The sequence below is a fragment of the Myxocyprinus asiaticus genome, chromosome 2, assembly GCF_019703515.2.
Source record: "Myxocyprinus asiaticus isolate MX2 ecotype Aquarium Trade chromosome 2, UBuf_Myxa_2, whole genome shotgun sequence".
NCBI lineage: Eukaryota > Metazoa > Chordata > Actinopteri > Cypriniformes > Catostomidae > Myxocyprinus > Myxocyprinus asiaticus.
In genome coordinates this window covers 45,809,040-45,833,643 of record NC_059345.1, presented here as the reverse complement: position 1 = coordinate 45,833,643, position 24,604 = coordinate 45,809,040, and the positions used below count along the sequence as shown (strand labels likewise).

The following is a 24,604-nucleotide window of genomic DNA, read 5'->3' as shown; positions in this document are numbered from 1 at the left end:
AATTCCACAGTAAGGTTTCCACACCATCTCAGAAACTGTTTAGTCTGATCCCAAATGGGAACTATCGATGTGGTAATTGTGCACAGTGCTATAATACTTTTAAATCATCCTTTTTTTTGTCATCCATGAACTGGTAAAAGGGTTGTGTATTTGATTCGTTGCCCTTGTGGTCTTGGAGACGTGGGAAAACATCACATCAGTTAAAACAACTAATTAGTGAACATAATAGTTCGATCAGGAGAAAAGATCTAAATTATCCTGTCACAGCTCATTTTGTTGAATTTAATCATGATGTCTCCTCTTTGCGTTTTTGTGGCATTGAGAGTGTTAAGATGCCACCAAGAGTAGGAAACATTGAATTGATTTTACAGAGATGAGAGATTTATTGGATCTACACACTTCAAATCTTATCACCGATAGGACTTATTGATGAAGCCTTGTTTAATGTGATGCTGTAGATATACTGTATGTATAGATAAAGTTTTTTCCATGTATATGTATGTGTGTGTATATGTGTGTATATGTGTGTATATATATATATATATATATATATGTGTGTGTATATGGAATATAAATGAAAGAAAAGGATCTGTGTGCAATGTTGTGGGTTACCTTACAGGTGAAATTTATTATATGTATTTGGGCTGTTGCATATGTGATGTGTTTCTCTTTTCATATTTATAGGTGTTTTCTAGGTGTTCTCTATTTTATTGATTGTTATTGGTTGTGATGCCATGGTCATCAGATGTGTTGATTGGTCATGACATATTTTAAATTTGGTGCTATTGCACTCTGTTTGTAAATGCCTGATGAAGGTCAAGTAACCGAAATGTTGCTAAATACATTTTGATACTCTTTGCAAGCCAGGATAGTGTGCAGGGTTTTTTCCATTCCATTGACTTTACAGCTTGTGACCAACGCACCTATCAATTACTTCTCAGGTTTACAAGGTTAGTTGTTCAAAAATATTTTATTCCCAGCTTAAGTGTATTACATGCTTATAAATGATTAGAGGTATTATTATGCAGGTATTATATCATTTTAAAAGATTCATCAGCAGTGTTATGAAAATTACTCAAAGTAATCCACTACAAATGACTAATTTGCTATAATGTAATCAAATACATTTTTTGATAGATTTTAATCAAATTACTATTTTTTTTTGTACTTTTAATTTACTTTATATAATACGAAGTCCCTTCATTTGTATTAGATTGCACTACGTATGTGTATATGTGTGTGTGTGTGTGTGTCTGTGTGTGTATGTACATATGTGTATAACTATTTTTTATTTTTTATTATTATCTATGTCTTGTTGCTGTTTTTGTATTGTTGTACACTGGAAGCTCCTGTCACCAAGACAAATTCCTTGTATGTGTAAGCATACTTGGCAATAAAGCTGATTCTGATTCTGATTCTGATTCTGATTCTTAGAGGAACGGGCATTTTTTTTTTATTTCTGAAATAGTTTGCGTTCCGTCGCAATAAGCTTTGCGGGCCCTCACAATAAATGTACCATGGTTACCATGGTTTTACTCTGGTAATAAAAATCATAATTTTGTGGTTATTATGTGTTTACTATACAAATGCCATAGTTTAACTATAGTTTTACTATAGTAATATTGTAGACTGAAGTAACCAATGTTTTTGTCGTAAATCATGTTTTTACTATAGTAATATTGTAGTAACCAAACAAAAAAAAAAAAAAAAAAAAAAAAAAAAGAAGAAGAAGAAAAGAAAAGGTAAGCCTAACAGTCATGTTAAGCTTACCTTTTCTTTTTTTCATCTTTTTTTTTTTTTGGCTGGAAACCATGGTTTTACACAAAAAGTAATATTGTAGTAACTATGAAATATAAGTTAAGTAACCATTATTGTTTGGTGGAAACCATGGTTTTAATATAGTTGTATCCATATAGTAACAATGGTTTTACTATAGATTAGCCATGGTTAATCTTGTGGTTTCTATGGTTTTACTACATGCCCAAAAATGACTGTCCCTCTAAGATTGTTTATAAATCTCTCATATTGCATATATTATCCCAAAATATTGCATTAGATCTTTTTATCAACTTCTTTTTTCGTAATTATGACAGGTTTTGTATCCTTTTTTGAATATATATATATATATATATATATATATATATATATATATATATATATATATATATATATATATATATAAAAATATATATTTTTATTAATAGAAGGATTCATTGGACTGGGCTCATACCGGGCTAGTGGGGGGCACTCCATGCAGAAAACAAAGAAATATATCATAATTCACTGATTCTTGAGATAAGGGACAAAACATGTCCTACATACAAAAGTCTTCATTATGTTAAAAATCAAAAAATTAATACAAATAAAAATACTGAAAAAGTTCAATCTAAAGGAAGTGTGTAGGGCATTTATTACTTTTAAATTATTTCATTATAATTTTTTTAAATGTATGCTCTATACTTTGAAGCATATGTAACTTAACCTGTCCTCAGCAAGAGGTCACAATTTTATACTGCTAAACAAAGTGTTTAAAAATGCAACAAATTCATAAATATAAATATCAAATCAAAGGTAGGGATCTGTAAGATATCAAACAACATAAAGTAAAATTTAAATGATATTTCCCATAGAAATCTGCCTATCAAAGTTGTGTCCTCACTTTGCATCAGATTTTATAATAATCCTGAATAAATCAGACAATGTCATGTTCAGCTATAACTGAGTACCCCTTTCCCACTTCCTGCTCATAGTGGATTCAACAGTAGGATACATGGTCTGGTAAGTTTTACATTTTTATATATTTCAAACAAACAATGTTTAAGCCTCTGTGGTCACAACTTCAAAATGTCAACACCGTCATCCCATTTTAATATTGCTATGAAGACTTGTGGGATAAGTTTTGGCATTTTAGTTAAGAGGCAACTTCAACTGAGGAAAACAAAAAGTTTCAAGTGTACAACACATGGTTAAGATGGAAAAATATTCAATTTTGTCTACTCACAATTTTCAGAATAGTGTGAAAACAGAATTTTGTTTTTATAGAAAGTATTTTATTACTTAACTCCTTTACTGAACACCATTATTAGATCATTAAAGACTTTTCACTCTTGTTTGATGGATTAAATTAAAATAGCATGCTTTTAGTGTGTCTGATGGTGTTGACAAAAATTCCAGTAAGATGTAAGTTATGATGTGAATAAATGTACATTTTTAGAAAAAAGCATTCTTATAAAAACCTGTTCCCTTACATGGTTCATAAGCTGAGACCTTGTCTACAGATATTTCCATTCAAATTAATTTAGTATTAAAACATTTTTTGACCCTTATCTCAAGAATCAGTGAATTACATTATAAATTAATAACAACTTGCTTGATCTGAACAAAATAGTTCTTATTTTATAGCATAGAATCTGGACTTTATAATGTGTATTGCTGATCCTACCCATTCTTAAATAATGCTTTTTAATTTGCTGACAAATAAGAACTGATTTTTTCTCATCATTTGCAAATTTATCACAATAATTATATTCAGAGTTAGTAAAACCATAAAAAAGATGATATAGCCATGTGTTACTAATGTCTCAATTAGTAAAATGCAGTAAGCAAATTTCTTTTACTCAGAGGCCAAACTGCAGTGTGTTTTAGTGTATGAAATTCCCACAGACGCACATAAATATAATAAACAGGAGTGTCTTGGTCATGTTTTCCCTTATTATTTCCTGAAACATAAATATTTAACATTGACAATGACATATCGTAACTTACAACTGTCCCAATTCAAACAAGCCCAAACACAACATGAAATACTCCTCAAAGAGTGTACATGGAAAGACAATGCACAAAAGGGCGCTCAACACACATTCTGTGTGTGTTTTGTATGTATGCATATGTCCGAAGACTTTGTGTGTGCAAATACGCATCCACATATGTGCTCAGCTAAAGGATTGGGATGCTCCTGAACACTTATCCTGAATATTTCTGTATTTTGTAGTCTAATCCATTCATTTCCAATGGCCAGTCGTTTGACTGGGACACAACAGGTGTAACAAAGTGAAATAAAACCAAAAGTAAAGAAAATGGACCAAATTTTTGGGTGTGTTTTCAAATACCAAATGTGAACAAGGTCAAGGAATTTTATTCCAATTGGACTAAGTTGAAAAAAAAAAAAATAAAAAATAAAAACATTGTAAGAAAAAGGTTGTCCGGGTCAAAATGACCGGAACACAGCATTTGGGTTAATACCATGGTAAATGTATTGAAAGGGCACGCAAAACTATTTCAGGAAAAAAAAAAAAAACTGCCCTGTTTTCTAAGGGGCTCTGTGTAACGTTACAGAGCAGGGAGGACAGGCCGAGATGAAGATGTGCGAGAACCCAAGTGCAGTTTTATTTACAGTGCTGGTATCCAAACATGAATTCAAAAACAAACATAAACGACCGGACAACATTACTCGACCAGAGACAATGGTAAACATGAGGGCTTAAATACATGGACATGGGTAACCACATGACAGACAGCCAATGACAAGACTAAACTAATGAACATAACAAGATACTAAAACATGAACCAATGACACGACAAGACTGATAACGAGTTAACAAGACAATAAACCAATAAGAACAAGACACATGAACATGGAGAGAAACAGAATATCACATGACAAGGAAACCACATGACATGGAACAGGAAGCATGACAACAAAATTTAAAAATAAAAGACATGACTAAATGAAGAACATGAATCAAAACATGAACAAAAACACATTTAAATGTGACACCCTGTAATACAACACTTTTCACAGAAAAGTTTATATATTTTTGTAAATAATGTCTATGTTTCCTCCTTGTTTATTGTCACACACAAGTCTTCTGCCTTATATTTATTTAAGGGTGTGCGCCCTTCAGCTGTCACAGAAATGCAAAGAGATACATATTAACATACTTCATGTTTTAAATTCAACATAACACTATTTTAGAAATGTGTAACCCAAATAATGTACTTAGAAGTTTTTAACTTAATTGAAAGTCAGTAACTGTAATCTGATTAAATGTAAATGTGAACATTTTAAATGTAATGCATTACACTACTTTTGACCAAAAAAAAAGTTATCAGATTACAGTAATTTACAATATGTAATCAGATTACACCACAATACTCTGTATGATGCAGAGGGCTTGGAGAGGGCAACAGGAGCTCTCAATGTCCACAGCTGACAAGTGTCTACTTCTGCCTCAAATTCCCAGTGCTGCTGCCACTGCTCAGACCAAAGACCATGATCTACATGCACATAAGAGACAGGAAGCAACACGTGTAAGTGTCCCTGATGGCTGTGATATGTTTGTTGGACAGAGAGCGAGAAAAGAAGAATGTGTTTGATTTTGAGTGTAAAGTGAACATAACACATTGTGCACCAAGGAAGGCATGGGACTGAACTCTCTGTGACCTGTTTAAGTGTGTGTGTGTGTGTATGTGTGTGTGTCCAGGTATTCCCTACGTTGTGGGGACCAAATGTCCCTACTGTATGCTTGTTGTTTATTGCATAAATGAAAGTGTTTACCTGTGCTTTCAATGTGTCTAAAATCATGGTACTTGACGTGTAGGCCTGTCTCATCGCCTCGTAGCATTGATTTGCGCTGTCCCCTTGTGTTCATTTTGGCAAGCTACAACTCCTGGTTTAATTCACATTTATTGTTGCGATCTAATGTGTAATCACAGTGATATGATTTGCGTGTCCTTTTATCCGGAACTATTTATCCCTGCTCTCAGTAGGCAGACTGTTTTTTATCAGAGACACACGCGTCTCTGTGCAGGGCTGGGATGGAAGGTACTTGAAAACTATCATGTGATATATTTTTTCTGCATTTATTATAGTGTATTACACTGCATCACCTTTGAACAGATGATGAGAGATATGCATACCATGTCTAGTGAGGTCACTGGATAGGGCTTTTTTTTTTTTTTAGTTTTAAAGGACAATTTTAATATAAGTTAAGCTCAATCAAAAACATTTGTGGCATAATGTTAATTACCAATATATATATATATATATATATATATATATATATATATATATATATATATATATATATATATATATATATTTCGTCTCCGTCCTTTTCATAAAAATAAATAAATAAATAAATAAAATAGAGTGAGACACTTACAATGGAAGTGAATGGGGCCAATTTTTTGGAGGGTTTAAATGCAGAAATGAGAAGCTTATAATTCTATAAAAGCACTTACATTAATTCTTGTTAAAACTTGTGTATTATTTGAGCTGTAAAGTTGTTTAAATTTTAATTTTTACAGTTGTTTTAAGGTTTTATGGTTTGTTGACATTACTTTGTCATAGCAACAAAGTGGTAAAATTGGCTATAACTTTACACAGAAAAGGAGAGTAAGTGATTTTATTACACTTAAATCATGTTAACACACATATTGTTTACATCTTGTGCCTATAATTTTGAAACAGTCAGTATTTTGACGGTTGGCCCCATTCACTTCCATTGTAAATGCCTCACTGGAACCCAGATTTTTGCTTTTTGTTTTTTTTTTTGTTATTTTATTTATTTTTTAAAGAAAAGGAGGGACAAGTCAGAATTCATTTTTGTGGTAATCAATATTATACCACAAAATGCTGTCGATTAACTTGTGTTGAAGCTGGAATTTTCCTTTACTATATAATTGTATATACCTTTAATATTCCTTTTACTTTCACAGTAAAACATAGACTAATGTATTTATTATTGTTTATTGTACAGTTCAAATGTGTTATACAAATTATTCATATTCTAATCTAGGTTATTGAAAGAAAAATAGGAAAACCTTAACATTCATTTACTGATTTACTAAAGGCAACAATCTGTAGAAATGTGAAATGAAGGGTAGTCACCCTTTGCTTAGAATTTGCAGACATGTACTCTTGATATTTTTTTTATTTATTTATTTTTATTAAATTTTAGTTTTATAATGAAATAAATTAATATGTTGGCAAAATTATATTTTTGTCTACAAAACTAATTTAAAACATTTAAGCATACGCCTTCAGATCAAAAGATTTTTAAGATCATGAGAAGCATTTCAGTCAAGTGTTTCAAAACTTTTGACCAGTAGTGTGTGTATGTGTGTGTGTGTGTGTGTATATACGTGTATATATATATATATATATATATATATATATATATATATATATATATTTTTTTTTTTTTTTTTTTTTTCATATTCAGAACCTCTCCTGTCCAATGAATCTTGGTTGGTCTTGGTAACTGTGCAACAATCTAACACTGATCTGCAGAAAATTCTGCATGGCCATAAAACATTTTTTTATTCAAAACAGGTGATTTTTTCATAGAAAAGTAGGACATTTCTAAGACAGATCTTGCAGAACAATATCCGTGTAAAACTGGATGTCTATCTATTGTTCTATTGTTGTCTGTTTAAATCTGGAAAAACAAAAAGACCTGCTGGTTCCATACTGCCATAAACTAACCACATAAATGTCTTTTAGAGCTAATTGCATGTTCAGAAAGGTGGGAAAAAATATTTTACACATTAATAAAATGCTGTTTTCCAACATGTTTGCCTGTGTGATATCGGGAATTCCTTTGTGGAATTCCATTGGTGGCAACTGTCCTACAATGGATATTTATTTAGGTTGTTATAAAGATTGTACTGAAGCACACAGTATAAAGGGGTTGGCTGTTTGGATGAAGGCATATGATTATACAAGGAATCCGTCATAAATGTTGAATTGATAAAGCATTGTCTGTAAGAGTGTCGGCCTGTATATGTGGTTTGCTCAGTTGCATATGGATTTTTACCTCTTCATTTAATCAAAATTTCTTATATCTGAGTTGTTTTTTTATTGAGTTTGATTTGCAATGATAGAAATTGCTTTTCTCTGTATACTGTATAACCATGAATGGAGTTTGACACCTCAGGAAGTCCCAGCTGGGTGTCTCACAGATGTGTTAGGTGTGACATCATAGTGGAATTTCCGCTAAAGTGCTGATATCTGTGTGATCTGTTTGTCTTTCCTGGACTATAAGCAACAGAAATTCAGAACTTCACCTCTGCTGCCTAGACAACATTGGTTTAATGAGACACAAGCTCTTGCATTTGTGATGGAGAGGAGCTCCACTACTGTTCAGAAAGGCAAAAGAGCCATCAGGCTCTCTCACTTTATTTCCTTAATGTTTGGTTCTCATTTTTTTCTTAGATAACTGTTTTGATACAATTTTATTTTAAAGGAGGGACAGTTAAAGGCAGTGAACCAGTTTTATGGAATGTGAAGTTTATTCAAATACAAAAATGTCCTGTTTTAGAGAAACAAAAATAATATTTTAAAACAATAGAAACAATAGAAAAAAGGCACATATTGTTTTCCTTCTACCAAACACATAAATCACAAACTGAGATGTTTAACCTGGCTGTCCAACACTGACATCTACTGGACCTGCCTAAGAAATCGCAGACACTTCACCTGTTTAATTTATAAAATAAATGCTCATTCAACACACTACATTTTACACTTATAAAAGAGCTCATTATTGCCACATAGAGCTGGTTCAAATGCATAATTACAGGGAATATGATAATAATAAGGAACAATTACGTATACTGTGAACTGAAGGCTCTAATTTTAGTTATGTTTCCAGTTCTTCATTTTTTAATATGAGAAATATAAATACATCATTCAATGACAATATGTGCAGTATTTCTGATTTTCATGGAAGATAATAGTCTTATCATTAATACATATCTGTGCTTTAGTGATTGTACTAATTCTAAAACCAAAATGATATACAGTAGAAAGACAACTATAAAGAAGATATTCCTTTAAAAAAGAAAACAGTCCTAAAATAGATTGATTAAATTAAATTGCATGGTGAAATGGAAAAAAAAAACTTTATCGAAATCCAACCAAATCCGCACCTTTGTCTTAAAGGATTGACAATGCCTTTGCGACCAAGACAGCGTGATTCACATTATTCTTTAACGTTTTCCTGCTCCCCTAAATTTTCTTTCCTTATCTGTCCAAGACAAGAAAACAGGAAAACAGTTCCAATGTGTCCCTTCACTTAAAAGATAAGGGAACAGGAAGTCAGTTTCTTTGTGCTCGCGTAGACAGGAAGTTGACATTTTAGTGACGGAGCTGGTCATTTTGACTGAGATGGGAGATGAGTGCTTGGCATGTAATTCCCTACAGGAAAAGCAGTGGCTTCCACATATTGTGCCCATGGCTAATGTGGGACACGGGGTAAAGTTTGTGCACAGAGGTAAATATTTAAACAGCAAAATAGGTTTTTCAATGAATGAAGATCCTCTAGTCAATTTAACATTGTATGTGGATAATCAGTACTACCATGAGACAAGAAAGGCTGGTCTGCTACATATGTTAGAGTAAAACTAGGTTTAACAATCTTAAAGGGATAGTTCACACACACACACACACACACACACACACACACACACACACACACACACACACACACACACACACACACAAAAAAATTATTTACTCACCCTCATGCCATCCCAGATGTGTATGACTTTCTCTCTTCTGCAGAACATAAACAAAGATTTTTAGAAGAATATTTCAGCCCTATAGGTCCTCACTATCCAAGTGAATGGGTACCAACATTTTGAAGCTCCAAAAACCATATAAAGGCAGCAAAAAAGTAATCTATAAGACTCCAGTGGTTAAATCCATATCTTCAGAAGCAATATAACAGGTGTGGGTGAGAAACAAATACATATTTAAGTCCTTTCTTACTATAAATTCTCCTCCCTGCCCATTAGGTGGTGATATGCACGAAGAAATGCAAATCATCAAATAAAATAAAAATAAAAATAAAAAAAGAATGTGAATGTAAAAGTGAAAGTGGAGGTTGATAGTAAAAAAGGATTTAAATACTGATCTGTTCCTCACCCACAACTATCATCCATATCTTCACTTCTGAAGAGATGAATTTATCCACTGGAGTTTTATGGATTTCTTTTATGCCGCCTTTATGTGATTTTTGGATCTTCAAAATTTTGGTATACATTCACTTGCATTGTGAGGACCTAAAGAGCAGCAATATTCTTCTAAAAACCTTCATTTGTGTTCAGCAGAAGAAAGAAAGTCATACACATCTGGGATGGCATGAGGGTGAGTAAATGATGAGAGGATTTTTATTTTTTGGGTGAACTATCCCTTTAAAACAAATATTTAGCAAGTACATTTGTGCAATGTTCTCATAAGACCCTGTTAAATATATAGCCACACATATGATTAAAATGGTCATTCAGATGTTCAGACCACTTCTTGCATTTCACCAAGTATACAAGTCACTGCACGTTTCCTGAGACGTTTGCAATTGCCTTATATTGGTTGACCTTAGAGATTTGGGCTTTACTCATAACAATCAATGTGCTGATGATTCCTGTCAAATAAACTTGGAGTAGCCTTTAATTCTTTCAAAATACAGTTATCACCACTTCCTCTGTTGCTCCCATGGCAATTCAGTGGTTTTCCTGATGAGAAGAGTCAGCTGCTGAACAATGCTGGCTTTAGAAATAAAGTCCAGAAAAAAACATAGGGTTTTGTGAATAGTATAAGATGGAGAAAAAAAAAGAATAATAATAATAATAATAAAAATGAAAGAAAAATATTTTCTATCACAAAATGGTCTAATTAAGGAAGAACACTCACACTGATACTTTGTGTTAACATTAATACAAATTTGCAGTATATGGATAAAATGCCCAAAAGTTAGCTTGTTCCAACCAGTGTCCAATACTGTTTTGTACAAAATTTACCTCTACAAAACTAGTCTGAAAGACCAAGGCAAGTTTTTTGTTTTTTATTCTAACACTGATTCTATCAAAATTACAAACACTATCATGCTCGTCATGATGATATAACAATACATGAAGGAAACAAGTATTGGCACTTGTTAATCACTCTTTTAAAGAGACCCTGACAAAATGTCCCATAAAGAGATTACAGCAATCTCCATCATACCACGTTTTAGCATCTGATGGATCCTTAGTTTGATATCATCTTCTAGGATGATGGCAGCTGAGAGATGGTCTTTCTTTCTGGGGATCAGTAGGAGCTATCAGTGTCAGAGCCATCTACTCCATAGAGCTGAGCCAGGGTCCTGAAACGTGGTCCCCAATCACTTAGGAAGTCATAGTCCAAATTGGACCCACTAGAGGATGAGTCTAAGGAGCTGATGGAACCGGCCAGGGATTCGGATCCCTCATAGCCATAGATGTGTAAAGTATCATAGGGAATTCCATCACGGTCGTGATCTGCCTCATCTTTCTTCACCTCGATCATCATGGCCATGTCGCCCTTGCAGGCTGGGGGTTTCTTCACCATGGCATAAAGCGAAGGCCCTGTGCTGGGCCGAAAGCTGCTGTCATGACAGGCGGAGGTCAGGATGGAGACATCATAGCCGTTTGTGTCCATTTCTCCACCACCCTCCTCATCATATCTCACCAGCTGCTCATGGATCTCACCAGATGACTTGCCAAGTGTGACCAAAGTGTCTTTCTGGTAACGTCTCCGCAACACAATGAGGATGACGATGACTATTATGACGAGAGAAATAAAGACACTATCAACCTGAAACATTCAACTTCACAAAGTGAATTTCAGAATAGTGCTGGTGTTGAAAAGCACATCTTTTATTACCCTAGTAAAACAGTATGTGAATCTCAAAACACTTTAACACTTCTCATGTATTGGATGTTGTGACTTTTAATTTATTTAATATCACTCCTGTCTTGTTTCTCACATCTGGCTTGTATCACACATAAACTGCAGTGTTGCAGAATTGTACAGCTATACTTCTTTAGCTGACAACTCATCACATAAACACTAACTAACAAAGCTTTCATTCAGGAGGACCAGACTTGGAGACAATGAAAGATAATATGGAGCTTACATGGTTTTATTTACAGTGTTTGTTCCCTGGATTATTTATACAATCAAAAAACTTAATGGATCCAAAGACAGTGAATTATACAAACTTTCTGTCTCCAAAAGCCACTCTTCAAACACAGGTTTAAAAATGTTCACATGTATCATTTATATGACAATCCCCATGTAATGTCACAAATTCTTCAAAACTATGCTTTGCACTTGGTCTCAATTGTCTTTGTACAGATATTGTTATAGACACATAATTCTCGAAAAGCAAGTGAGAGTGAGAGAGAAGAGAAGCATATAGTCTTACCCAAGATTGTGATTATGCAGAGAAGAATGGCTAAGACGACACTAACACTCACTCCAGTCTGGGCGTAAGCCATACAGTACTCTGCCCTTCGACCCAGCTGGCATGTGCACACTTTAATGTGGAGGGGGTTAATGCTCTTTTGTTCTGGTGTACCTCCATCAGAGATTTCGATTTCGAGCACATGCTCCACTGAGTGCTCTGTACTGAAGCCTCCCTGCTTCAGCACAATGCTGGCAGTGTTATCTACAACACATATTAATAATCGAAGAAATGCAGTCATTAATTTAGCTCTTAGTCAGGGAAAATGACTTGCTATTGTCTGCCACTGGTAAAGGCTATACATTGTCATCAGCAGTGCTATTGTTGTCATTGGACTCTGCTTTTATTTTTCTGTTGATGCTTGCTGGGAAATGTTGCTGAGATCCTTGTGATCATTCAATTTAGCCAGGCCTAAGAATATCACATTTCGCACAATTGTAGGAAGAGTAAATCCTCACTTTGACATTCTTGTGACTTGAATTGAAATGCTCACTAGCACATTTTCAAGTAAAATAGGTTGAAGTTGTAAAAAGCAACACTATATATATATATATATATATATATATATATATATATATATATATATATATATATATATATATATAAATATAAATATCACATCACTGAATGAATGTATGTTTATGAGTGAATTACTTTGAATCTATATGAATAATTTATACAACTAAAATAAATTTTAAAAAGCTTAAGACGTTTCCTGTGTACAAATTTAGTTCTTCTTCTACCTCGAACCCTAAGTTGTTGTGCTATATTTTCTGTCATAATTCTTTTAGAAAGTATAACTTTCTAAAACTTTTTTGCGACAATTAATGAGAATATAACACACAAAACATTGCTTTCTCAATAAATATAAAGGATTTTTTATTTTTTTTTGCACACTATTGGAGTGTGTGGGACTTATTCTCTTATACAATTTGCTGTCTCCAACGCAGCTGCAAACATTTAAGGTGTGTGAGGAATGTTTATTTAATTATTCAAAAATATAACAGCACGCATTTAATTTGCATTTGTAATCTGAATGTGCGCGGAACTCAAATGCTACAGGATACCGCGGCACTGAAGATCATCATATAGATTAATTTTTCTCGTAAGCTTTTTTTCATCTGATTGTCAATATCAAATGTGCTACTTCAAAACAAGTGCGTTGTTGTTACTATACAACAGCATTTCATGTCAAATGCCAATCCGCACTGTACCCCCCCCCCCACCCCCCACACACACTTTCATGATGTAACATCTTTTAAATTCTACTTTATAGTTATTTTAGGTTTATTAAAAGATAGTGTACTAGAGTACCATACAGTACATAATTCATTTACTCACCTTGGTTGTCGTGAAGGGAAAAGTTTGAACTCTTTTTTGCCAGAGTGAAGCGAAATCTGCCTGGATTTTCATCCTTGTCATGGGCACCAATAATCCCAATTACCTGCAAAATATAGAGTGTAGTAAAATAAGGTGTAGGTAAATAGATTATGAAAACAGACCTAAAGATGGAAAAAAAGAAGAAAAATAAGTATGGACTGTAAAGGTTAAATGTATTTGACTAGTTCCTTACCATGCCAGGTTTATCACTCTCACAAACATACACGTAACTCCCATTAGTTAGTTCTGGTGCGTTGTCATTGATGTCAAGAACTTTCAGATTAACCATTGCATAGGATATTTGACCTGAGGATTCAGAGAGAGGAAGGTTTCCCACATTTTTTTGTGATGATGACAATAATGATCATGATGTTTATTATTTATACTCAGGCCCACTATTATAAATTTAAAAGATTTGGCTATCAACACAATCAGATGGTTGTAGATAGCTTGGAATGAAATTCTTATATACAGTGATGATCATATTTACTGCTCAAGTTTGCTTTTATGCTCATTTTTAATTAAAACAAAGTACTCTTTCAAAAAACAATAATAAGCACAGAAGAACAAAACAGTTCCAAGAAGTCACACTTTATGGCATTTGTTTGATTTAATCATGTCCCAGATAGCACATGCACATCTCTGAGATGTCTGTTTTAAATCTTTTTATCTTGAAAGCATCACAATCTAATTAACATCTGCTAAATGTCTTAAAAAGATCAGATTTACAAACATTCTAAATCATAAACATCTCAAAGATATCTGCTCAATGTCTTATTGACATCCGAGACATACTTATTGACATATGTCTTGCAGACGTATTGCAGATGAGCAAACAGTGTAAATAATGCGTCTTCCAGATGTAAACACACACATGAAATAGATGTCTGGTTGATGTACAGTATGTGTGCTATCATGGGTGATCCTTAATTAGCAGCTAATTGTGTTAATGTTGATTCAGTGAGATTAAAATCTGAAATCACAATAGCCCAGGATGGTGTTTTACTTTAGAAACTTATAAGTGTGATAGTTAAGAGCTTGTTAACATCATACCATTTGGTGTATCTTCCTGTGCTTTAACTTGAAATGTGTATGAGGACTCTTGCTCTCTATCCAGTTGTCTCTTTAAGGAAAGATGCCCTAATACAGGATCCACACTTACAGGGCAGTTCGGGTCTTCAATAGAGTACCTAGAGGGATCAAATGTCAACATTAGGTTAGTCTGTTGTATCTGTTTACAACTTTATAGTACAGCAGAACACTGAAGGCTTGTGTGCTTTTTTTGATACATGTATAAAAATACAGCTCAGTTTATACCGTATTTTATAGCCCTTTTTATCTGGATCCTTTGCTGAGACAGCACCAATGATTGGATTCTTGAAAGGGCCCTCATTAATGCTGAACTTGTATTCAGTTTGGTTGAAAACGGGTGGTTCGTCAACATCAATTACGTTGATGAAAACTTGGGCTCTCTTCAGCAAGTGGGGTCCTTGGTTATCTGGGGATTTAGACACTGTGTGCTCGACCACATCTACACTGAAACTATACGTCTCCTCTGTTTCGAAGTCGAGAGGCTACAAGTGATTGTAAAGACAATAAGCAGAATATTAATAAAGACATTTCCCTTATAATTCAGGTAACAGCTGAAAAGGTTGATAATCTGGTATTACTGAAATTTTAACTTTGATATTACTAACAGCATTGCTTAGCCTTGAAAGTTCTAATAGCAAGTTTAGCAATTATGGTTTAAATACTTACCACTTTAAGGCTAAGAATTCCATCTTTCACATTACTCCGTTTAATGGCAAATATATCATATTTATGCTGAATAGTAAATGTTGGATCTTTGTTTTGAATCTCATCTCTGTCCTCCACGCTTAATGTGCCAATTTCAGATCTTGGTTTGCTGTCTTCTTTCACATTAAAATGATATTTTCCTGTTGGAGAAAGTGATGTTTTGATGATGTTTACTTAAACTGCAGTCTAGTGTGCAGTGTTTCTTTACTAAATATCACAATATCACAGTTTATATGAATCACTTACCTGTCTTGAAGGTGGCAATGTTGTCATTTATATCAGTTATGTTGATGGTCACTATGGTTGTAGCAGTATTTCCAGTTTCTGAATCTGGCATATCTTTGGCTAGTATGGCAATCAGGTGCTGACTTTGTTTCTCACGGTCCAGGGTGCTTTTCACTGTGCTAATGACACCTTAAAAAGAAGCAAGTGAGGGCTAGTCAGATTTTTAGGGCTCATGTTAAACATGTCACAGGTCAGTTATCATTATAATATAATTTTATAAAGGTCAGTTAACAACACCTTTATTGTTGATGTGAAAGAGGTCTGTCCCATTTAACAATTTGTACTCAATCATTCCATTTTGAGTTGTTGGATCGTCAGCATCAGTTGCTTCTACTGTCATCACTGTAGTTCCTATTAAAACACGTGCATTTTTATTTTTTTTTCCAGAATAAATTCAACAGAATAATGTAACCACAAACAAGATCTCTTGTACTTAATCAAGCCATGGTAAATGTCCTAACAAAAAAGTAGTGTCATGCTACTATGACACTATGATTGTGTCAGATGATAATAACATGATACTGAATGATTACCATATTCATGTACCATGATATTAAATGGCACTCCAGTGCACTTCAAAGAATACTATGGTACCAAAGAAACATCTGATAAACACATCACTTGCGTCTGCCATTGTTCCTATTGATCTTAAAACTACTGCCATTACACCAGTCCTTAAAAATCCCAACTGTCCAAAGAAACATTAAAATACCATAACAAGCTTAGTAGTACCATGGTCTTTTTGGTACTTTTTCTTAGTGTGTTTACTGGATATTCAACTTAATACTTCCATTATGGAGATAAATGTATGAGATATAAGAAATATACTCACACAAAATTCAGTAATGCCTAGCTGACTGTGTTACATTACTGCAAGAAAACCACGATATAATATTCACATTCCCATGTACACTCACTGAGCACTTTATTGGGAACACCTGTACATCTATTTATTCATGCGATTATCTAATCAACCAATCATGTGTTAGCAGTGCAATAAATCATGCAGATATGGGTCAGGATCTTCAGTTAATGGTCACATCAACCATCAGAATGGGAAAAACATTTGATCTCTGTGATTTCAACCATGGCATGATTGCTGGTGCCAGATGGGCTGGTTTGAGTATTTCTGTAACTGCTGATCTCCTGGGACTTTCACACACAAAAGTCTCTAGAGTTTACTGAGAATGGTTCTTCGGCTGGAAACGTCTTGTTGATGAGAGAGGTCAACGGAGAATGGCCAGACCGGTTCGAGCTGACAGAAAGGCTATAGTAACTCAGATAACCACTTTGTACCACTGTAGTGAGCAGAATATCATCTCAGAATGCACAACACGTCGAACCTTGAGGCGGATGGGCTACAACAGCAGAAGACCACATTGAGAACCATAGTGTTTGTATGTCTATAATGACTCTACTAATTACAAGAATACCATATTTACAGAATAATAAATAATAGAATAATAAACAGCATAGTATACAGTGGTGTCCAAAAGTCTGAAATTCATGTAAGACTTCACTCAAAGGATTTAATGCTGATAATATGATTTGTAATGAAATTTTTTGTTATATTAGAAAATAATGCTAAATAGAAGCAGTTTTACTGTTGGTCTCAGACTTTTGGACCCCTCTGTACGTTATACAACAAGGGAGTATGTCCATAGAAGTATATGTCAGTACTGGCAGTACAAATAAATATTAACTTATATATTGCACATATGAGTTATTAAAGTTATTATCATGATAAAAAACAGTACCTTCTCTAGAGGATTCACTGATGGATCCAGACAGGTCAGGTGGAAAAACAGGTCTGTTGTCATTAATATCAAGGAGCACTATTTCAAAAGGATCATCTTTTTCAATCTGCATTCTGGTTTGAATGTTGATGAGCGAGGCTGAGAGTCTGTAGACGCGTTTCTTTTCCCGGTCTAGCTTTGCATTGACAAAGATATCCCCCATATCATTTACAGTAAAAATGTCATTAGCCCCTTCTCCTGCAAGAATATATTGTGTGGACATCTCATTGTAAAGTGTATTTTCTAGCTAAAAAGGAAAAAAAAAAAGAAAAAAAAAGACAGTCATTATTTATTTGTTTATTTATTTTAGTATTTATGTGACTCTCCCATTACTACAGTGCATTTGAATTAAGCAGTAGATTTTGTATATTATTCAAACTAGCACTATATTCATCATTCCATTGAACATGTCTAGGACCTCTCACCTTTCCAATTTTTTCAGGTGGGTTCTTTGGAGCTGTTTCCTCATACACATAAAGTTTATCCCATTTCCATTCTCGTTTGTGTCTTTGGAGCACTTTGTTGTTCATGGATGTTGGTTTCAGAGTTTGGTGGACATCCACTGCTGTGATGAGAGTACATAAAATTACCAAGAAACCTGCCCAAAAGCCAGGCTCAGTCACTGGCCTCCAGGAAGACTGTTTCATCATCTGTGGATCATTTAAAATGAACAACATAATCAATATACAGTACTGTGCAAAAGTTGTAGGCACTTATTATGTTTCAGAAAAAAAAACATTTGTCTTAAGATGGTTATTAATATCTTCAGCTTTAGTGTATCAATAGGAAATATACATTTTAGATTCCCAAACATTCCTTTTGCAAAAAGAATAGAATAGAATAAAAGAACGGGAAGCCCTGCAACAGATGGCATGGCCCCCACAGAGCCCCTACTGAATATCAAGTCAGTCTGGGATCACACAAAAAGGTACATGAATAGATGGACTGTGGCAAATTCTCCAAGAAGCTTGGAACATCCTATCTGCCAACAACCAATAAAAACTGTGTCCAGGTGTACCTATGAGAATTGATATTGTTTTGAAGGCAAAGATTTTCACTCCAAATATTAGTTTAGCTTTTTTTTATGTTTACTGGACTTCGTAGGACGCTAACTGATAAATGAATACTATACGTGGCATTATTTTAGAAGACATTCTCACTATGCAATATTTGTGCCACAAATATGTACTGTACTGTGTGTATATATATATATATATATATATATATATATATATATATATATATATATATATAATTTATATAATCAAGATACATTTTAACAGAAGTTACAATCAAAGTTAGAAAAAAAAAAAGAAACTCAGCAATAAGCAATGGATAGATAGTATTCTGAGAAAAGATGAGTTTTAAGCTGAGACTTGAGGATGGAAAATGTAAAGAGGCTCTGAGGCAGTGAGTTCCATAATTTAGGTGCAATTACACTGAAGGATCTCCCACCAAAAGTGGACAGACGAAATCTGGGGATAGACAGCAGTTTGGAATCAGAAGAACAAAGAGAACAAAGGTGTGTATGGATGCAGCAGATCACATAAATAACGAGGTGCCAGATCATGGAGAGCTTTGTAAGTTAAGTGAAGTTTTTTTAACTGAATACTGCAAGAGACAGGAAACCAGTGAAGACTAAACAAGGTAGGAATAGTGTGTGCAGACCTCTTAGTGTTTGTGAGAACTCTAGCTGCAGAGTTTTGGATATATTGTAATTGGGCTATGGTTTAGCGTGCAGGCCAATGAAGCGGAGTTACAGTAATCAAGACGTGATGTTATGAAAGCATGAACTAGTGATTCAGCATTTCAAACTAACAATGTGTCAAAGTCATGCAATGTGACGTAGATGGAAGAATGCTGTTTTAGTGATGGTTCTGATGTGGGCTTCAAAAGTGAGAGATGGATCAAAAGTGATGCCCAGATTCTTAATGGTTTTGGAGAGTTTGGAGGAAACTGCTGTTTAACCAAAATTTTACATCATTGATATAGGCAGTTAATGAGCTGATTGCATAAATTTCATCAAAACGGACGGATGTGTAAATCTGTGTGTTGTCAGTGTAGCAGTGATAACTGAGACCATGATGACGGATTATTTGACTAAGTGGAAGAAAGTAAATTATGAACAATAGAGGTCCCAGAACGGAACCCTGGGGGATACCCTGAGTGAGAAGAGCAGTAGGGGATTTGTGTTTATTAATTGAGATAAAATATTGTCTGTTAGTAAGGTAGGAAGAAAACCCGGATAAAGCAGTGCCAGTAATACCAATATCTGAGAGTCGGGAAAGGAGTGTGTTGTGGCATATAGTGTCAAAAGCAGAGCTCAAATCATGCAGGATCAGATTACTGAGGGACCCAAAGTCAGCAGAGAGGAGAAGATCATTAACAACCCTCAAGAGAGCAGTTTCAGTACTGTGGAATAGACAAAATCCGGATTGAAAAGGGTAATAGAGATTATTTTCTACTAGATGTGATTGTAACTGGGAAGCTACAGGAGTTTAGATGTAAAAGACAGATTGGAAATAGGACAATAGTTGAGGAGGGTAGATGGATCTAAGTTGGGATTTTTAAGGTCTGGTGTAACGGCAGCAGTTTTAAGACCAATAGGAACAATTGCAGACGCAAGTGATGTGTTTATCAGATGTGAAATAGGTGCAGAAATGACAGACTCACAGTGTTAAAGAAGGAAGGTTGGGGCAGGGTTCAGCTGACAGGATGATGAGTTAGATTGTAAAATTAAATCACTGACTGAAGATGGGCTAGTGGGAGTGAAGCAGGAAAGAGGGTGGATAGGGTGTTCAGGTAAAAACCTGTGAAGGGGAGCTTCGGGAGTGGTCGGAGCAAATGATTGGTAAATTAAATAAATTTTATTTGAAAGAAGTGGAGAAAAGAGAAACAGAGAGTCCTGAGATGGTGGGTAAATTAGCTTGTTTGCCATGGCAAAGAGGGCTTTAGGTCTACAACTTGCATTCTGATAATAGAGGAGAAATACAATGAACGTGCAGCATTAAGTGCAGCTCTGTATTTCAGCTGATGTTCAGAAAGAGCAAATGAGTGAATAGTGAGGCCAGTTTTTCTACAAAGTTACTCATATATATTTAATTCATGTCATTATTCAATGGTATTTTTTACACCCTCACAAACCCTGATGAAAGAAAGAAAGAAAGAGACAGAAAAAAATACATAATTAAAGCAATACATAGTTATCTGTGAGTATGAAATCCCTTCATTAAACTGTCTGTCTCATTAGTGTTCTTCCCGTAGCACAATCTTTTGATTGTATGCTTCTGAATCATGGGAAATAGCACACACTAACTGTGTGATACTGTTAAAGCCTACAACTACATATTCTAGCTCACTATGTGCCTGAATATCTGAATATATTCCCATTCCAGATAACACTCTTTAGCTTGATGGACCAATCTTATGTTAGACTCATTTAGAGGATGATATTAAGATGAGGTGGATTATGCTTCTTAAGTGTTCTCAAATTGCAAAATCTTTGCCTGAGGCCCCCATAAACTCCTCTCACTCCCACTCAAAATGATTACTTTCACATAAGGTATAAAATCGCCCTTGCCTCACAATGGGTTCAGAATTTTATGGGCATTGCATTGGAAAGAAATGGATTATACTAAAAGTGCATTCCTACTCAGATGTTCCCATTTATTCAAGTGGGATTTCTTTTTCAGGTGAAGGCCAACTAAATAAATATGGTAACACTTAATAAGCTTCTATTTGTTAACATTAGTAAATTCATTAGGTATAAATAACAAACAATGAACAATATTTTTACAGCATTAACTAATATTGGTTAATATTAATTTATAAAGATATAATTGTTTATTATAAGTTCATGTTAGTTCATTATACATTAACTAATGTTAACATAGTATAACCTTTCATTTTAAAAATGTATTAGTAGGCTATATGTTCAAACTAACATTAACCAAAATCAATAAGTGCTGAAAAGTATTGTTCATTGCTAGTTCATGTTAACTAATGTAGTTAAACAATGTTAACAAATGCAATCTTATTGTAAAGTGTTTTCATCAATACATATCTTTTAGGCTAGGCGGATCATTTTGTGATTTTCATTATCCAATACTTTGCTGAATAATTATAATAATAAAAGTTATTTTGTATTTATTAGGTTATTTACTTTTTTTTAAATGCTCAATGAGGCCATGTCAGATCATCTATTGTATTAGTGGGCAGATATGTTAACATAATGCTTATGAGAAATAACAATAAGCTCATCAGTACTCTAATGCCACTTACAACACAACAGTCAGCTCCAGTTCACTCATTTGATTGGACAAGTGAGTGCTGATATTTTGCATAACATACTGAAACGTCACTGGACATAACTCTGCTTGTTTGTGTTGGCTTCATAGAATTCGAACACTTGATCATACTTCATCTGCTTTTGGAACTATTCTATTCTATATATATATACAGCTAGTGCTTGAAGTGGGTGGGTTCTCTGTTTATCAATGATTATCTGCACAAATATCTGGTTCCTGCACAAATTCACAACATGTACAGGACAAGGAAAGGCAAAATTTGGAGGGTAACAGAGAATAAGGAAGAACAGACATTGCTATATATATATATATATATATATATATATATATATATATATATATATATATACACACGGAGCCACTATGTTTGATTGCTAATATCTTAAAACTGTATAAAGGCTTTTCTCACGATAATTGCCATATTTCTACGACTTTTTGAAAACAACAAAATGACATCACTTTGATGTCATCGTGAGAAACTGCTTGCTACAAATAAATTAGTAAACTGTTCACCAAAAATCGGGCACACACCTTTATGCATTTTTAAGATATGAGCAATCAAATATATTATATGTTGCATTCACAACATATTATGCATTTACAACATGTCTATATTTTTATGGAATCTGGGAGAAAGAATAGTCAAATAATTGTTATTCAAGCAATTTAAGTCCCATTTTCCTTCTGTTTCTCTAGAACGTTTTCTTTCAATTTAATGCAGTGCTATCAACAACTTTTTTGATGGGCTTCATTATAACCTCAGATCATTGAAATTTGATTTAATGAAGTATGTTTCAATCAGAATTTGCTTTCTTTATATTTGACAATCAAAGACTCTTAATGCTCACCATAACTATCCATTAAATATCTATTTTCTCTCTTATTGGATTACTATAAATCTCCAGCAATAGCATTGTCTAGACCATCATTAAAATGAAGTCTTTCTGTGTATTTGTGTGTTTTCACGTGGGCTTTAGATTAAAATAGATTTAATCATGCAGCATCTTTCAGCAATCTGTAGTCTGCCTACTCTCTTCTCTAGGAAATTCAGCCTAACATACACTTGCACTCCCCTCCTTTCTATCACATATCCTACATGACATAAACTACAGAAACCTGTTAAAGCTGTTACTGTCTGGAGAGTGTGCATGGCACCTGCTCTCACTTTGTTTTTCACGTCTGACTCATCGGTGTAGTAGTAGTAAGACTCTTTATTTGTCCCTTCACAGGGCAATTTCTGCAGCATCAACAATAAAATGCAAAAAACTAACATAACACAAAACATCACAAGTAGTTCTGCTAATTTATGTAGCTTGCCATTAAATGCTGAGCTTAACAGTGGCATGTGTTATATTATTTATAGAATAAACTATGCTTCTCATGATCTTAAACAATAAGAATCATGAACTTTGATTGTCTTGTTTGATGAGACAGTAGCTCTGATTTCTGTCTCTCAGAAAACCATTCCTACAGTGGCATATGGGCTGACATTAAGAACAACCTTTACTGTGTAGTTACAAGAAAAAGCAGGACAGATGGTGTAAGGATTTATTTCTGTTTCTCTGTCGCTAAGTAAAACGTAACATCCAGATATGTTCAACGTCTAAGTTCTCTGGAAATTTCCTTTCCATTACTCCAGAAACCAGCACTCAAGTCTGGTTTTGAATATGTTTGTAAAGATACATATGATATAAATAGTACATTATATATTTACATTTAAATATATAAAATTACATGTACACATGTTTATTTTAGCATGAGCCCATAAGTACAACCAATGAAGGCTTATTACATTTAACTGAACTTCAAAGTTTCGTAAAGTTGAACTTGAACACTTTAACTAGAAAAATAAACAAATGGAAAAATAAAAAAGCACCTACCAGAGTTTAGGTCCCTTCAACAATCTTCCTTGATTGAAAATCCCTAAAGTATGTAAATAAGCCAAGTTATATCCTTCTCAGTTTCAGGTCAGTGCTGTCGTTTTTTCAGCGGCATGTGAACCTGTCTGAGCTCCCACAGTGCTGCTCACTGAACAATCAGGCCACTACAGTGGCAAAAGTGATCAGCCAGCCCAGACGTTCCTCTAGTCGCTTCCTGTTATTGTTCCTACCTCTACAGTTCAGCTCCAAACCCCTCTGTGGAAACTCAAATAACATTTGAAAACCCCTCACCAGTAGCTCTACAAGGCAAGCCGAGCATTATGCTGCTGCTGAATGAAAGGGAGCGAAAGAGACAGAGAGCGAGCACAGAGAGAGAGAGACTCAGGGTGTTGGAGGTGGAAGAATAATTACATTTCAGCTCACCCCTCTGTGATAAAAACAAAAAGAGTAGAGGAAAGTAAAGTGATTCATTATTCAAACCTATAGAATAAAGAGCATGATAAACAGGTTAAAGGAGTTAAAATAATCCCAGCAGATTTTTCAGAGAGTGGTATTACATTTTTCAGAGGCTGTCATATCTGCTGCTGTGATCTTGTCTAAACTAGTAAGTGAGAAGAGGGGGAAGGGGAGGGGGTCCTGGACTCGTGTGTTTAGCGGAGGGTTGATTTTGGGGACTGGGACTTGTGACGGATGTATGTATCTGTCAGAAAAGCTTAATGTTGTGCCCCGTTGATCTAAGTGGAGAGAGTCGGTTTAGTAGGATTAGTTGCACAGAATGGCCAAGCCTTTTTGACAGGAGACCAAAGATAAATACCCCAGGTTGCTTGGACAGAGAGGGAATTGCAGAAGTGCAGCCCTGCTTGACATTTGCTTTTGTTTGTTTGTCTGCT

At 34.4% G+C, this 24,604-nt stretch overlaps 1 protein-coding gene across 1 annotated transcript; it reads right to left on the bottom strand.

Moving 5' to 3' along the window:
• Positions 1–8,276: 8,276 nt before the first annotated feature.
• On the bottom strand, positions 8,277–23,961 carry cdh5 (cadherin 5). The gene is made up of 12 exons (XM_051645280.1): positions 23,715–23,961; positions 17,953–18,177; positions 17,489–17,774; positions 15,969–16,082; positions 15,693–15,860; positions 15,408–15,586; positions 14,967–15,223; positions 14,703–14,839; positions 13,843–13,955; positions 13,611–13,713; positions 12,231–12,473; positions 8,277–11,583 (listed from the first exon to the last, which is right to left on the bottom strand). Exons 2-12 carry the CDS (start codon positions 18,175–18,177, stop codon positions 11,093–11,095), a joined length of 2,316 nt encoding a protein of 771 aa, XP_051501240.1. The 5' UTR covers positions 23,715–23,961; the 3' UTR covers positions 8,277–11,092.
• Positions 23,962–24,604: the final 643 nt, after the last annotated feature.